We start from the raw sequence: 17,689 nt of genomic DNA on the forward strand, positions 1-17,689 counted from the left end.
CAGCAAGCGACATAGCAGTGCTGCGGTAGACTTCCCGACTGCTGATGAGTATTATACTGGTTTAACACAGTGCCCCCTAGAAGTTAAATTACTAGAGCCTTCATTGCAATAGGAATCAAAATTTACAAGAAAGGTTGACAAAAAGAACCCCGTAAGAAGTATTCCGTTAAAAATACAGTGCCAGTGTTAAGCAACTGAGTTGACTGTAGAGGAAAGGAAGAGAGAGAAACTTCTGCTTGATGTAACAGGTATCCTAGAGAAAGTCCAGTTCTAGGTATAAAAACTCTTTCCAGCAAATCTGCTAAGGGATCCTTCCTTCCCCACACTTACAGATGGCCTGGTCACAGGGGCATCCCTACTCTAGGGACACCTTACAACCTGCTCGTTAATGACTTGCCAGAAAGCCGCCAGCTGGACACAAGTGGATCTTGCTGAAAGTAATCTACGTTACATTGAAGCACACACTAGGGATCATGCATGAACATGGTGATGCGAAAGAGCAAAACCAGACAAATTTAATTCTGCAAAGGATTAACAGAAGCGTTATGTGCACCTCACAGGAGCCAATTATTCTGCTCTATTTAGCAGCTGAAGTCAGAGTTTAATTTTAGACACGGTGGTTTAAGAGAGAAAGGAAGTCCAGGAAAAAAAAAGATAATAACGGTGTATTTACAAAATTTACGTTCTGAGGAAGACTTGGAAGACCTGACTTTTCTCACCATTAGCAGTAATGGTGAGAAGGGGAAAGGCTAGCAATATTTAAATAAATGAAAGGATATAATCAAGAACAGGGTGTTTTTTTTCTGACTGGAAAGGCTAGGCAAGAAGCATTTGGCTTAGTGAGGGAGAGGAAAGCCTGATAACAACTATTTTTACTTCACGGATGTTGTTTAAAACAATATAGAAAAACAAACATGGTGAATGTTGTAGGACTATTAGACCACTCCTCAGATAAAAGAATGGGTTAGATAACCTGGTGAGGTCTACATTTCTAGGTTGTCTTTTTTTGATGGATTTTGATACTTTTGATACTTTGTGCCTTTAATTTTAATTAGTATGATTTCTAAAACATGAGATAAAAAGAACCAAACAAACTGACACACCTGGAAATATCCAGAGATGATAAACTTCCATGCTCTGATTCCTCAGAGAAGGGTCTCTTATTGTTTCAGTCTTACAAGAATATTTTAATTTTTTAAAAGACAATTAAAAGAATTAAAAGAGAAACTCACACACAAATCATCAGTGGAGAAGTACGTATAATTTCCTTTCAATCAACTGTCTGCTTCTGCCAATTGTAATGTGGCAAATTAACAGTTGAGAGCTCTTGTTAGGTTGCTTGGTGGTTACAGGTATCATAAAAATATCCTGTCTGCATTTGAAGCTAAACACATGAATAAAATATATTTTATAATTAAGAATTATTTCACACCACTGTCATATAACAACATGCAATGTTGGTTTTTACTGTTATATCTGAAAATGGTTTGGACCAAATTATAATTAAGACTTTTTACTTAAGAGTAAGTACACTATACTAATCATATACTGTACTTAAGATTATTGTCTTCCTATATGACAATTGCAAACCCCTAGCCTCTGCAAATGCTGCTCATTTATTTGCAGATATGTTGCAGCAGCACCCAGAGTTCTCAGTAAGGTTTTGATTCCAGCCTTGGTGCTGCTGCTAATTTAGTCAAGGTACAAAATGGCAGCTACAGCTTTTGCGTCAGGTAGGATTGACCCCAGCAAAACCAGGAGTGGTGGCCCCACCACCCTGTCTGGTTGGCTTCAGCTCCCTCCCCACAAAGCTGCACTGACTGTGCAGAACCTGAGTCCAGCTGCCAGCAGAACAACGTGGGTAGCACGCAAACAGTGTTGCTGGTGCTGCCAGCTAGCTGCCGTGTTGCCGGAGACAGGTCCCTTTGCAATATTTCCAAATGAGTAAATTTAATTAGATCAGCACCAGAAATCCTGATGTTTTAACAGACAGGGATAGTAGCAAATAAAATGCATGAGGTGATTATTAAAAAAAAAAAAAGAGAGAGAGACAATTACCAATAAAACAAAATCCATTAAACCCAAACCCCCATGACTTATTGATTTTACATTTTCAGCTAGAGCAAGAAGTCAAAGCAGTAATTTATTTTAAACCAAATTTAATTGACATATCTGTTTTAAAAAATTGTCATTATAAATGCCATGATGTATTATCTTCTTTGTTTTAAGAAACTTTGTTCTGAGCTTACCAGTTTCCTTCTGCTTCTCGGATGGTGCCAATTACACAAGCTTTTGCACTAAAAAATCTCATAATTTAGCCTTTAGCCCTCAGCATTGACTGGGGGTACTCAGAATCCTGGTTTTGGGGTGAGAGGATGTCGGCCGTCCCACAAAACCAAATAAAAAACCCTCGAGGGCTGACAAAGCAGGAGGTGACCAGAATTAGCCTCGGGAGCCTGTCCTCGCTGTCAGATCTAGCATCCCTGCACGGTTTGCTTACTGAAACTTCAACTCTTCCTTAGAAGAGCAGAATTGGTGGTGAAGAAAAGCCAACACATACAGTCCCCCAGCAAGCTCTGCAGGTTGTTCAAAACTTAACCTTTACCTTGGCTCTGGACACAGACAGCTTTTCTAAAGTGTAGAGGAAGCCTTGCCAGCCCTGCTCGGCTCCTAGCGTCCTCAGCTTTCTCTTTGGAGCACTGAGCACTCGCACTGCTCCAGTCCTTTTGTTGTCTATGCTGAAATATTTACGTAGAGATAACACAGGAGACCAGGAGATTGGTACAAAGCGGTTTATTACATGAACGTGTCCGTGTTTCTTCCCACATACGTTTTGGATGGTGGTTGACATTGGCATAGGAAGCCCAGACAGAGCAGACACAGCCCACAGGAGCAGCTAGGTCCAGCTCACAACCTGGACAATACAATGTCCGAATTTGAGGCAAAAGCCTATACAGAGAAGAGCCCAGCTTAAGGACCAAACGCACAGAAGGGTCCAGGGGTGGAAAAAGAGCTGTCAGATCACAAGGACACTCGTGTTTCCATGTTTACCTGGAAGAAAAAGCCGGTGTTCTACAAGAGGTTACCTCTGAACCGGAGCTGAGGAGCAGATTTGATTAAAGCGAGTTCAGTATGATCTAATCACTTCAAGGGACAAAGGAGCCACCAGTTTTGTAGATGACTGTGAGGTGAATTATGCACACAATGAACGAGAAAGCCCCTGATTTCTCCCTGTGCGTGCTGGGAAGGGTAACTACACAGAAGTTCATGATCAGGCTGGATGGCACAACCCCCCTGCGCCAACACCTTCATCTGTCTCCAACGGGGCGAGGGACCGCTCACGGCCGAGCCGGAGCGGCAGGCGGAAGCACACAGCTTCCACAGGGCCGACCTCGACCCGAGCACCAGCCCCGGCGCGGGCAAAGGGAGCGGGGGGGCCCGGCCCGCCTCTCCTCTCGGCTCGGCTCCGACCCGCTCGGCTTTCCCGCGGCGGCCGTCCCCCTCTCCCCATTGGCTGCCTCCCGACGCTGGGCGGGGCCGTGGCTGGCGGCCTGTTTGAAACTGGCCAACCAGCGCGGCCCGGGCTGGCACGGCTGCCTCTCCCATTGGTGGCTGCTGTGGAGGGGGCAGGCAGTGGCGGCCGCGGGAGCAAGGGCAGAAAGCGCGCGGCGGCTTGCGCTGTCTATCCCAGGAGTCAGTTAGCGTGAGTGGGCGGGGCTAAGGTAACGATCGCTCTCGCCATTGGCTGGCGAATCTCCCGGGGACAGCGATTGGCACCAATTGCCGGAGATCTTCCTCCCTTGCCGGGGAAGTTGGGCCAGCCCCCGCTCTCCTACTGGCCAGCGCCGGCCGCCGCCGCCTCGCGGTTGGCGGTGGAGCTGAAGCGGGCGGGGAGAAGGCGCTGAGGCGGCCATGACCGAAAGTTGGTGGCCCCCTCAGGTGTGACATTTGGAGCGGTGAGGGGCGCGGGCCGCGCCCGGCCGCTGCCTCGGGGCCTCCGGCTTTGCCCGCCGCATGGAGGCGCAGGAGGATTCGCGGAGGCGGAAACTGGAGGCCGGCAGGGCCAAGGTGAGGGGGAAGGGGTCCCGGCTGGCGGGGGGCCGCGCCCGCCGCGGCCTGGCCCGCAGTGCCCCGGGCCTGGCGGCGGGGGTGGCTCCCGGAGCCACCTGCGGCATCGCCTCAGCCCGCCCCGAGCCTCTCCCCCGCGGCGGGGTGCCCCTCGGTGCGTGGCGGGGCTGTGTCGGGGCGAGAGGGGTTTGCCTGGGCAGCGTGGCTCTGCCAGAAATAAATGTGCCCGGCGGTGCTCCCTGGGTGCAGGTTGCCTGGAAAATTTCCCGAGTTACTACAGAGGTGTATAAAACGTTATCTTCAGTGAGTAAGGAGCAGTTTAAAAGTAGTGTGTATATCTTCCCTGAGGGTCAGGGTTTGTTTTGTTTTGATTTTCTTCCCAACTTTGCCAGGGATTCCACTCAGTTATTTGTGGACATGCTATATATCCAGGTGAGAATCTGCAAGAATAGGTGTTGCACGTTTTATTACTGAAATGACTAGTCCGTTTGCCCTTCCATCTGCAGGTGGGTCATTGGGGAAGTGGGTTGGGTTGGTTGGTTTGCAGTCATGCTGTTGGCAAACACTTCGAAGGCTTTAAGCAGTTACATGTCTTCAGTTAGGTGTGGTTTGGTAGGGCTATGCAGACAGCTCATATGATGCCACTGATACATAAAAGTAACATTCATTTTGTAATTATTGTCTGTAACTATGTGATTAACACTTGGTATGTATTAACCCTCTTAAATAAACTTCTGCTTTGTTTTTGTAATGATGATCAAGAAGCTGGTTGGAAATGCCCGATCACTTTTCTTTTAATTCTGCACTTCTGTTGTTTTTTGAGCTGTTACTGTCATATTTCCCTTCTGGGAATCTACTGCTGAATGAGACATGCCAGTCTTCAGCTACAGCTTTTCCCTGTTCTCACTGTCCTTGCAGGATTGAAATGGGGGAATGTAGTTAGAAGGGGATAGATGAGGATGCACAGGCTGTCAGGAGGGTTAGACAGATTGGATCTTTCCATGATGTGCTATAGCTTCTTCATGCCTGGTATCACTCGTGATTCTCCCACAGGCATAGGGGCATGACCCTTTCTGCAGGGGACCTGTCTGGAAATGTAGCTGGTGGGGTGAGAGGTGGCTTGGAGCTACGCTGTCTGCCTCAGATCTTTGCATCAGTCTTCTGTGTTTCTGTTTCAGCTCCCTCCCAGTGCTGTGCAGAAGGCAATTAAAGAGACTGTTACCCGGAGGGGAGCAGGGCTGGAGCTGTGCTGAAGCAGCTTGATGGTGCGCAGTACAGCTTGTCCCACCCAGATGCTGTTGTGGTTGCCATACTCCCCACTCAGCAGCTCCTCTTGCACTTGCTTTCACAGCCTTGTTATGTGTTGTGTGGACATTATCCCCTGTTGGAGAATGATTGTATGATTAGTTTTTGAATTAATATCGAGAGAGGAAACTTTGAGAAACAGGAGTTCTTCAGGCTGAAGTTCTTCATGGCAAGGCTTATGTTAGCATTTCTTTTGTAACCCGTCTCTAAGTGCAGGATCTGTTTATGGTTAGAAAAATGTGATAGACTTGTCTTGGATAAGTTATTAGTTCCCACCTGTTGTACAGCTGTTGTTTGCCATTTAAAAAAAAAAAAGTAGGGACTTGCATTATGTTTCAAGTTATGTGTGCGGAGCCAATGTTGCATTTATTTATTTATTTATTTTAAATATGTGCTAAATATCTCTCATTCCACCACTTAAAAAAATTGTTAGCAGCCCTGTCAATTTTGCTATTGCATAGTAGCACGTGCCTGGTACAGAGAGGAAAGAGTTTAGAAAGGCAGAGACAGATGTAGTGCTTCCTCTGCTTATTAAAATGTCACAGACATCTGTTACGTAGCTAGGAGATTGCGGACACCAACTTTCAAAAAACACCTGAACAAATGATGGCAGCAATATCTACTGCAGCTTACTAGACACAAAGATAGTATGTTAGGGTTGGGAAGGCAAACACTTGAGCTGTACGTTCCTTAGTGTGTTCATACCTGATTTCTACCATGTATGGCTGTATGCTTGCCCTGTTTTTGTATCTTATATGTATACACCTGAATTTGTACAGCTAACTTATGGAACAAATGTATATTGGGCTAATTAGTAGGGAAATGTTTTTCTGTTATTTTCCTTTTATTTTTCTTGTTTTCTTTGTGCTGCCCTCCTCATGAATATGAATATAATTTTGAAAGGGATAAATGACCATGAGCAGGTACAGTGTTTCCTTCCTGGAGTACAGACCTCCAGAAGCTTAAGGTGATCCTGCCTCCGAAGTGTTTGGTGTTTGTCCAGATCAGCTTCCTGAATCATCTCACTGCATCACTGCGAGGGTGCTCATGATGGCAGGGGACAGGAGTGTAAGGCTAGTTGTGTGTTGCGGTCTTCTGCTGTAGCAACCTGCAGTCTGGTACTGCTTGAATCTGGAAGTGTGAACTGCTCTGTTTTTTTTGCCTCATCACCCTCACTCCCACCCCGCGACCCCCCAAATAATTATTTTTGTCTTTGGCATCCTTAGATTTTAGTTTGCTAAATAATCATTTGGGAAAGGAATACAATATGAATGTTTTCCTCTTTAAACCAGTGCTTGCATATTCTTTTTCATACAGGAATAAACCCTCCATTATTGAAATGCCCTTAAGTTATCACCAAATAGTAATAATTTCAACTGTTGTATTAATTGGAAATTACCATGATGTGGCAGCTAAATACTGACTGTATCAGGTACTTGAGATTTCAATTTTAATAAGTGCAATACTGATAGTCAAGGTAGTAATTGAGAAACAACAAACCTCAAGTCTTCAGTGCTGCTGTTTTCTTCATGTTTCTTTCCACCTTCTGTTAGCCATTATGTGTGTTGGTAAGCAGTGCCTCTAGTTGCAGACCTGTATGTGCCATACCTCATGTGTGAGAAAGTTTTTGCTGTTCCTGCATTTTGCACAGTAGAAGCTTGAAAAGAAATGTGTGTTTTCCAGGAAGTTTTCCTGCTTCATCAGTTTGAGGAAGCTCTAGAAAATATTTCTGGGTTTTGTTTAAGAGCAGTTGTTGCTTATGTTTACCGTATCTAAGAGGTGGACTAAGGTTTATTTGAACAACCTGTTTCTATTTGTCGCTAATGTAGTTTTCCGCTCTGTTCCGTTTTCTGTGTGTAATCTTTTGGTACTAATTTCTGAAGCATGTAAAGCAGTAAGTCAAGGAGTAAATTATGTGTGAGGTAGGCTCGGGAGAGCTGAACAGTGCTGCCTGTGCTGTAGTTTTCCTGTCTTCTGACCCATGCTGCTGGTGCTGGGCAGCTTGCAGTGATGCAGTGGAAGGATGTCAGCGCAGCACTTAATTGGGGACAGGGATGACATGCGGACCACACGACACAAAACCTGGCAGGCTTGTTCTTCTAGTAGTGGGATGTTTCTGTGGTGCTGGCCATACCAATTCAGAGGTGCCTGGCAGTTGCTACTGTTAGCTGGCTGGTCCTGGTGAAATGGAGTTGCAGTATATGGGTACTTGCAGAAAGGCCGGGTGTTCTCCTGTTACGGAATGCTGCTTTGGATGCTGTGTTGATTGGTGCTATTGGTGTTCCTGTGGCATCCTAAATCTTGGCTAATGGTGAAGCTTTCCTGTTTGCACATGCTGCTAGAGAGCACACTGAGAATCTGATCCTTCAAAAGGGGCATGACGGGATCTCACTGGGAATGGGGAGAGTCAGTGTTATATTCTTCCTTCATATTCACACACTGTTTCATGGTGGATAACTGTCTGTGAATTTCATGATACTGTTATAATGGCACTGAAATTTATGTAGCTGGTTAAAGGCTTTGGAAACCTGATACTGCCATAAACAGAACTTTTCCCCATCCAGTGATTCCATAAATCTGGAATGTGTTTGACTCCAGACACGTTCATGGACCAGCAAGTCTAGTAGTTCCATAAAATTTTGGAGTAGTTGGATGTTTTTGCATAATGTGTATTATGGTTTCATATGTTTCATGCATATGAGTGGGACAAAAAAAGTTGTTTTTTCTTTGAGCTGTACATTTAAAACTTTATACTCATTTAGATGTCCAGTCATGGTAAGTCTTGGCATTTTAATGTCAAATACTTGGTCTCCCTTCGTGAAATCATTAACTGCTCTCTGATGGCCACTCTCTCTGCCTTAACTTTTTTACTTTTCTGATTGTTTTACTCCTGTTTTCCCTTTTTTTCCTGCTTTAGCAGCTTCCTCTACTTTCAATTTTTCTGCAGGTTTCCTCCTGTTCCTTTCCCCCATGTTATTAGGTTAATTAGTGCAATAGCTATTTTTGACATATATTGCCATCAGTAAGTGCTAGAGTTAACACCTGATTTCAAAGAATAGTGTTTGTGTCTCACTACAGCTTTATTTACTGGTCTGTTCATTTTGCTTCTTACGAAAGGCAACAAGGCACCTGGCAATCTCTGTTTTGCATTCAGTATTAATAACTATGGAAACTACAGAAGCTAATCTTAAAAATAAGCTATTTGTACATAAACATTTTAACGTCTGGCAAGAAACTGATGTCTTTCTGCAAATACACCTTTTAAACACCCTGCTTAGTGTATCAGATGTGTAGCTGTGCATCTGTTGAGTAGCTAAGCTGTCAAGTGGGAGTTGCTATAATGGCATCGATGTGAGGGGAAAGGACTGAACTAAATCAGTTTCACAAGTTGAATGAAAAGAAACAGACAAGATTTTTCTGCAAGGTGGCTGTTTTACAGGAAAACCAAACTGTCAAGTAGTGGATTTTCATATGTATTGCAGGTAGAACTTGGCAATTATGTTTACATCCTGTCATCATTCGATTATTTTGTCTTGTCGCAAGGATGTATTAGCAGTGCACTTGATAACCTATGGTTGTAACCTTGGAGAAGGCTTTTTCCTTATGAGAAGGATGTCTGGATTTGTGCTGTGAGGGAGATGTATTGTGTTTAGGCAGCACTTCCAACTAACTAGAGTTGAAAAGACGATAATCCTTTTTAAGCTGTTTAAGGTGCTAAGGAAAGTTGGGTAACAAATTCTATCAGTGACATTCTTTACAAGTCCCTGGTGCTTCATAGAGCTGTGATAGTCTGATAAAGTAGAGCATCTGATTCTTCAACAGAAGAAATTAAAATGACCTGGCTTAATTAATTTCTATTTATGTACTGTAGACTGCTTTCTGGCTAGGAAGTTTTGCTGTATTCTCTTAAGGGGGTGGCAGGGAAGGAGCGTGAGGATTCACTTCCGTTAATTTTAATCTTAAAGCTTACGCTGGCAACGATCTGTTTAGATAAATTTGTAGGGGGTTGTTGGTTTTGCCGGTCTTGCGGAAAGACTGCTCAATTATTATTTTTCCTAATGATTCTAGTATATTAACAACTCATTCCTTTATTAATCTGTCTTGCTGTAATTCTGGATTGTCATTGACATACAAAGTTGCATTGAGTAAAATTTATTCTCTTATTGAAATGAGCCTTTAGTACTGGTGTGAGATTTCTTGCTTAATTGCACAGTTATCCAGTATGTTCTGAATGTGTAGAAAGTAGGGAAGATAAAGCAGTTTTTCTGCAGATGTATATATTTTATCAAGATAGGATCTTCGTCACCCATGGGTGGGTTAATCTTGTGGTCCTGCTACCTTTTTCTCACTTACCTCTCCCTCTACCTCTTCCAATCTTTTCTGTACAGTTTGCTTACTTCAGACAACGAAAAACAAAAAGTGACATCACGCAGTCGCAGAAAAAGACGGCGAAGAGGAAGGGCTCGTCTGTCCACGCGCATGACGTTCCGAAGGAAGAGTACGCACTAGCAGCCCAAGATGTTGGTAAGGGTATAGAGGGTAAGGCTGAAGACACCAACCTGCTAGAGAGTAAGGCTGAAGACGCCAACCTGCTAGAGGCAACAACAGAGACGGAGGTAAATCTGAGTATTTCTCGTGTTTCACTTTGCTCCATCTGCAAATAATAGGTGTTCCAGATGACTGTTTTGCTTAGTTGGGTATTGGTGCTCTGACACTGTCAGCTAGCTGCCCTTGAGAAGTAAGTAAACTGATGTCTTTTCGTTTGTAATAATTAACTCTCTTACAAAGGGATACCGGATGCTAAAAAACCCCAAAACATTATATGGACTGGAGAGCTGGTATTGTCAAGGAGCTGTCTTCCGTTAGCCTGCTGAATTGAGGTCTTTCACCTTTTACTGCCATGAACTTCTCTTTGGGCGGACTTAAGGTTATGTGGCTGTGACTCTGGCAAATCCAGACTGAGAGGTGTAGTAGATGAGCAAAACTGCTGGGACCTTATAATGCACAGCATTAGTTTGGTTCTGTATCACTTTGCTGGCTCAAATATACTTTTTTTTCTGAAAAATTATGACTTGTTCCAGCATGCTTTTAGTAGCCATTGTAAAGCCAGCATAGATGTTACGTTGTCTGACATATATTTATTTAACATGTAACTCTGCTTTTGCCTGATGTCTTTCAGTGTGTTTGTACTGGTGACCCTCTAAAGGTAGTTATGTCAATAAATACAGAAACATAGCTTTTCATACAGCTTGAGGTTACTAGACATAAGCTGATAGATGTACTAGTCTACCTGAATAAAGCTGTCGCTTTCTTGCATCAGCTCACAAGCAAGATTCTTATTTTTAATTAGCTGTGGATTAAGCAGTCACGTAACGCTTTCTTTCCTTCTGTCTTGTAATAAAAATGTGCAAAATGTAGTTTTAAGCAATTTTTTTTTAATAGGGATCCAGCTTACTTCAGAAGTGGTTGGCTAATGCTTTTACAGCTTTCAGAAGCTACAAGGCAATTCTCTGGCGACAACAAACTGTATCTGTCTTGGTCTGAGTTTCTTTAAAAAGTATTTCTCAGTGCATTTCAGCGTGCTGTCTATGCAGAGATTTGTGAGTTTTGGGGAGGTGGTGCCTTCTGCATAAAAAGCATCTCTCCAGCTGTTGGTGTGTTTTGACAACATACAACAATAGCATCAAACTAGTGTATTTGCAAGCCTGCCATAACAGAGGACACTGTTTACATGTTTATCCTCCTTTCTGTTGTAAGGGTATCCCTAGTGTTTTCAGGATATCCTGAACGTAACATTAGCGTTGCAGAAGATTTTATGAAGCTACTTGCTATGCTGTCTGCACAAAGAAAAAAGCATACAGTATTTTGTCACTCAACCAGGGCAGTCCTTACTACATTCACATCAACTTAACTTAAAAAAGAAGCAAAAATCACTTATTGCTTCCAAACAGCTTTTGTCAAAATAGCTGGGTTTATAAGCAAATGGAATTGCTTTCTAGGTTATGTGAAGAGGGCGCCTCTAGGGAGACAGTAATTGTTGGAAACTACTTTGTGCAGATTCAACAGTGCAGGGAGGGCTATGGGCTCCCTTTTCTAAATGGTGCTACAGTCGTCTTTGTCTTGTGAATTTAGTGAGATGTAAATGTCTTCCAAGATATCAAGCTACATTAAGTATATGCATCAGAAAATAGTACTGCTTTTGCAATTACCTGAACAATTTTAGCATGGTTGTTAAATAATCTCCTGTCAGTTAGTTTACCAATATTTACTAATATTGAGTAGCAGATTAAAGAATGCTCAACTATATTTGCAGGCCGCTAAATCAGAAGATAAAACATTGAATCTCAGTGATGAAGCTTAGCCCTAAAGTTTTAAGTAGACATTCATAATAATTTTAATTTTTTTTTTTTTTGCATTTATTTCATTCATTTGACCATGGATGACCAACTGAGGTTAGCATTAAACTCTGTTTCACTCTCGCACTGGCATGTTGTCTCACAACTTGGACCTTTCTGGCTCATCTGCTTAGAGTGCTTCCAAAATAATTCTGCTTTTCCTTATGCACCTTTAAAATGCCTTGATTTAGTGTTTGTTTTATTTGATTATTACCAGGGGAGTGCTGACTTGTCCAACTGGGATGTACTGAATGATCATGCAGCTGAAGTAAGTGTGAAAGAATGTATCTTTATTAAAAGATGCTGATATATATAATGTGAAAGAAGAGTGTGGTAATTGGTTACTGAAATGATTAGTTTTTGAGCATTGTTATCAAATGTAGTAAAACTGATGTGATTTCACTATTTTACAGTCTAAACCAGGTACTTATTTGTACGTTCACATACTGACTGTGAAATTGGCTGCTAAGTTTTAGTGAAATCATGGAACTTGTCCAGAGACATTTAATGATGTTTTTAGTAGAAAAATAGGGTTGTTCTTTGTTTCATACATTGAAACCCAAAAAGATTTAAAATAAAATACAAGATACTGTCTCCTCTGTGAGAACTGTAACAATATTGCTCCTAAGAAACCACAGGACTGATTGAAGCAGCTTCTGTCGTTGTACTTGTCTTTTTCTTTTGCTGTTAAAGGCCGTAGACACTCAGAGTATGTTGAAAACTTATTTGCAATAGCTGCTTACACTTGAATTTAATTTTAAGTCAAGAACTTTACATTATTGTTTTTCCTGTGGATGGACTGTTCTCCAATCAGCACAGATGGATGTAAAAACTTTGTTTAATTTTGGTAGTATTCCCCCAACTTGTAAGTTGGAATGTATTTTGAATTCCAGCACATGTCAAAATAGCACTTTACCACAATTTGGTGCTGTAGAATCACAGCCTTTTCTCCCTAATTTACTTTTGTGCCTTAAAGTATCATACAAAGATATATTATTTATGATTTTTTTTATTTGAAATATTTTAAAATTAAGGACTTTATGTATAATGCTTCTATTAAATTCTAAGTCCCACTGTTGAATTACTTATAAACTAGAATCTGCCCTGAATTTAAGCTTGAAACTGAGTTTATTTTCAGAGTTAATTGCAAACCAGAAATGTTTTGGTGAATAAATACATTTTTGTTTCTTTTATGAAGAAAGTTACAATAAATTCTGCTGCAGAATACAGTGAGCTTGATGCTAAGATGTATCAGGCGAGAATAGCTGAATTGGAGAACAAACTTCTGAAGAAACAGGAAGCAGTTGAAAGGCTCACTGCAGAGATGGATGAGCTACAGGAGCAACTTAGCCAGCACAGCGACTCTATGCAACTCCAGGTATGTTTCATAGAATTGTGTAATGGGGATAAAGCTGCTTTATTTTAATTCTAAAAATATTTCGGAGGGAAAACTCAAAATAACTGTTGTTTTTTCTTGAAAAGTACTTCACCTTTCTAACATGTGCTGCGAAAAGTGGTACTAAGGGTTTCCATTCACCAGTGTTTAGGACTTCATATTGCTTGAATCGAGTGAGAGTAAAATTAAATTTGAAATGCTTCTATATTTAGAGAGTTTTTATGAAATGCAGTCTTCTGCTGAGAAATGGTTGAATGCTTGCTGCTACTTTTATTGATAAATTTTCTTACTATATTGAGAGTGGGCCTTTATAGAGAGAACCTGCAAGAACCACTAAGGTAAGTATAGTTAATCATACATTGAGGTAGGGGCTCAATGTAAAACCATGGGACTTATGTTTTTATAATACTGATACCTATATAAAGGTCATGCTGAAAAAATGCTGCAACTCCCCCCTCACCCTGCCCCGGCCCTGAAGTATTTTTCATGTTATTGTAAAGGAAGTACTTCTTGGAATGTCAGTGTTCCTGTGGATATGTGTGAAAACCATTACATGGACGCAGCTAGGCTCCTTTTCAAATGTTCACATGGGATGGCAGGCACCACCCGCCAACTCCCTGATGACTTACCCTCCCCTTGATGACTTTCCCTGCCCCCTGAGATTATTCACACTTTTTGAATATTTGTAAATACTTATGCTTTTTGGTTTTGGAGTGGTGGTTGTTTTTTTTGTTTTGTATGGGAAAATGATTAAGAAGGATAGGTTAAACATTATTAAATTGACACGTACCTTTCCCTCTCTCAAAATATTAAAAAAAGATATTTTGAATTCCCTTTCTCTAGCATTTCTATGTAAACGTAAATTATCAGGTGCTTCTAAAGAATAGTTAGTTCCCTCTTTGCATGTTGTTCTTCTCTGTCTAGGACTGCAGAAACAAAGACATTTCCTGTTGGTGAGAAACACATGGAAAAGATCAGTGTGATTAACATAAAATAGGATTGATGTGTCCCATCTCATTAGCTTTCTCTCACATGGCTGAAAAGAAGAGCTGACAGATAGGAAACAATTTAGGGAGTACTAAATATTCATTATATGCTGTAGAAAACTTGATCGCTTTTACATCAATAAGAGCTACAAAATTTATAAGTAAAAATATTTATTTCATTACTAGTATCCTATCGTTTGTTTTAAAAGTCACTTTTGCTTAGGTTTGTCATCTCCGAGATCAGTGTAAGATTCCTTTTTCATCATGCCTGCCATCGTGTTTGAACGCAAATACTTCTGGTCTTTTGGTGCATGTTTCTTACAGTTTCTAGCTACACTCAAGTTTTAACAGCTTTGCTTGAAGAAAACTTACAGGGTTCCTAATATGTTAAGCATATTTTGATTTTGAAAGTGCACTTCTTGTGATCCATGTAGGAAACAACTGTTCAAGAACAGAATGAAGTCATCAGGAAACTAACAAGCTGCCTTCAACAGGCGAAGAAAGATCGGGATGTCCTAGAGGAAGAGGCTTCACGTGTAGCTGGTCAGATCCATGATTTACAACTTCAGTTACATCAGGTGTGCCTCTCCTCCAATTTTTGTTTCCTTACAAAGACAGTAAGAACAGATTTGGAATAGGAACATAAAAACATACTGACCTTATCACATAGCTCTCCCTAGCCCGGTTTGCAGTGTAGCAGTTAAAATTGTTTCAGGGCAAGGCAGAGTGTTCTGCAGTTGCTAGGGAGAAGTTCCGGAAATACCCTTTCATTTTCCACTTGCTCGTGTAGTATTTGGGATCTCATTACACTTCTTTGTCCGTCAGTTTAGCCCTTGCTAGGGAATTTTGTCCAATATTGCTGGTGGTTTGGGATCTGTGCACAGCAGTTGCTGTAATGACAGTTTTCCTTGTCTTTGCCAAAAAATGTCTGAGTATATGCTTGGGCAACTGTAACAGCTCAGCTGTCATACAGACTATGCTGAAGTAACGTGACTTGGCTCAAGGAAGGAATTTAAAATAACATGAAGACAGTTGATTCAGCCCTTATGACACATAGGAACCTGCTTCAGTGCAGTAGGTTGATCATGAATCTGATCGCTGGCTAATGAGATAAATTTCAGTCTTTCATCTACTGTAAATTTTTTGTTAAAAAAATACTTTATTCTTTTTTGGTGATGCTCAGTGTTCTAGTGGCTATTCTCCCTGAACACCTATATATTTGTTGTCTCGGGAGGCTTGTAGTGTATACCAAAGAGTAATACTTACGTTTACTTACCGTTTCAGGTTTCCAAGGTAAGAATTGCACTAGGAGGGATTACATGTCTTAAATGTCTGGATAGGAGGGGGCTTTAAAAAACTAAAAATAAAAGCTGGGATAAAGGCCAGGGATTATCTTGAAGGAGTTGCTCATGATGTGGGAAATAAATCCTGTGCTAAATGAAATTTTGGGAAAGAACAAAAAATACTGCTTTCTATGTACAACTCTTATTGCTATTCAAAAAAAATGTGGTAATAGTGAAAATTACTCTACAGATAAGCCATCGAAAGACAACAGTAAAGCCTCTAAATAGCACTTTGGGCTCATTCTGAATGAGGCTAGTAATATGATCCAAGTTGTTTGTGGAAGCGTGTCAACTCCAGTAACTTGTGAAAGTAATGATACTGTCTTAAATATCTTCTTTGTTTTAGCAAAGCCTTTAGGAAAAGGTTTAAAAAATGAATAGAACACATTTTACTTTACCCCTGTAGGGGTAAATGTTTTCATTTGGAGGGAGGTAGAGAGAAAAATCCTTTAGTACCGAACTGTAAATACTTTGCAGAGAAGACTGGGTTTGTTCATTGTCCTCTTACCGGTATATCTAGTCCATTGGAAGCCTTGCTTCATTTTGGAGGTTTTGTAGAGATGAATTACCTAATATTGATATCTTTACGGTAAGAATCTAAAACATGGCAAGTATTGTCTGACTTTTTAGGGAGATTCTTACTGAGAATGAAAGACATAGGGTAAATCTGTAATAAATTAATACAGTATATTTTATGCATACAGTGACACTTGTGTGTGAGTTATTCTGATACAAACTTACTTCTGACTGTGAGCACCGTTATGTGTTCAGGTTAATGAGATGCTGAGGAGTAAAAGCCCTGGGAAAAATGAAGTGTTACAAGCCCAGCAGCAGGTGGCCGTGTTACAGAACCATCTCAGAGAGCAAAATGCACATTTGGAGGTGCTGCGTCAGAAGGCACGTGACCTGGAAGTACAGCTTGAATCTTCTGAAAAGGTAAAAACTGTTTAAAGTGCCTTTATAATTATGAGTTGTAGGTAGGTAGGCCTTTGTTATGATTGTTCAAGCCAAGGTTCTTCTTAGAGGAAGAACCTGTAATGAACATTTAATTTGTCCATGAGGTAACATTGATGCTTCAGGACTGCAACTACACTATAGTATGGAATTGAAAAGCTGTTCTTCTGAAGGTAATGATGTTAAGATAAAGCAAAATAGCTGTTCACAATTTTAAGATTGTCAATTTAAGGAAATTGTGAAATTAAAGAAATAAGAATTCAGTTCTGGCTCTTTAAAACTTGCTTGTTTATTGAAAATACTCCATTGTTTTCTGTTGCAGAAGGGTTGGTCTTTAACTCTGTTATTAAGCTGTTGTATAACATTAAGAAGTTTCCATCAGAAGCAGGTCCATCTGGTGTTTGTTGAACTGAGGCATGTGAGACCATAACTGACAAGAGGCTTGTAGTGGGGTGAAGGTTGCAGGGTACACTGCGTAAGCATATAACAATACACTTGTGTGTGAACTTGAAACATCTAGGTGACAATATTAACTGTATCTATAATCATGTTAGTTTCGGGTACAAAACAAAGTCAAAAGCTTGTGTGCAAATACTTTGATGTAATAATTCCAGAAACAGGCACTGTGAATAAAGAAACTCAGTTAAAGTTAAAACCATGTAACAATGCTTTTTTCCAATATGTATTTCAGATTTGGTGATAAACTCTGACCTGCTGTAGAGGCATGGTCATGAAAAAAGTCTTTAGAAACGGATTTATAGGGATTGTGATTACTAAAATACAGTAAAGGAACAGCTTAAAAGGTCTGATTTCCTTTAAGCACATAACCAGCAATGCTATAGGTGGAAGCCTTAAACTTTTAAGTGAGTCACACGAGTCAAAATTTGACATGGCTGTTCTATTGGCCTGCTCGTGCCTGTGGGAGGTGTTTTCTCTGTGCAAATAGATGTGAGATGGGGAGGTGTCTGTAGCTCTTGATATCATTTTATTTTATTTTAAATACCTGAAATTTGAGACTGCCACTATTTTCTTTCTGAAGTCAGTGGCGTACCACTTGTTATTGCTTAGGCAATTTTGATGCTTGTTTCTATGTTTGAAGGGTTTTTCAGTAGTACTTCATACTCTCAAGGATGTGCTTAAAAATCCTCTTCCCTAGGCTAAGGATACACCCTGCACGTAACAGTAAATACTATTTTTAAAGATAAATTAAAAGCATGAGGCTTAAGGAAATTAAAGCATGTC

The 17,689-nt window shown here is 40.9% G+C and overlaps 1 protein-coding gene across 15 annotated transcripts in view; it reads left to right on the plus strand.

Moving 5' to 3' along the window:
- Positions 1 to 3,893: 3,893 nt before the first annotated feature.
- The window catches only part of PCNT (pericentrin), a 91,721-nt gene continuing 77,925 nt past the window's right edge, over positions 3,894 to 17,689 (plus strand). For all 15 annotated transcript variants that reach the window (XM_037396325.1, XM_037396335.1, XM_037396336.1 and 12 more), the window contains exons 1-6: positions 3,894 to 4,068; positions 9,762 to 9,989; positions 11,986 to 12,036; positions 12,967 to 13,146; positions 14,585 to 14,728; positions 16,265 to 16,429. In XM_037396325.1, the coding sequence (XP_037252222.1) occupies positions 4,015 to 4,068; positions 9,762 to 9,989; positions 11,986 to 12,036; positions 12,967 to 13,146; positions 14,585 to 14,728; positions 16,265 to 16,429 (822 nt within the window). In that variant the 5' untranslated portion in view covers positions 3,894 to 4,014. The remainder of the gene's footprint in view (positions 4,069 to 9,761; positions 9,990 to 11,985; positions 12,037 to 12,966; positions 13,147 to 14,584; positions 14,729 to 16,264; positions 16,430 to 17,689) is intronic.

This window comes from Falco rusticolus, chromosome 8 (assembly GCF_015220075.1).
Source record: "Falco rusticolus isolate bFalRus1 chromosome 8, bFalRus1.pri, whole genome shotgun sequence".
Lineage (NCBI taxonomy): Eukaryota > Metazoa > Chordata > Aves > Falconiformes > Falconidae > Falco > Falco rusticolus.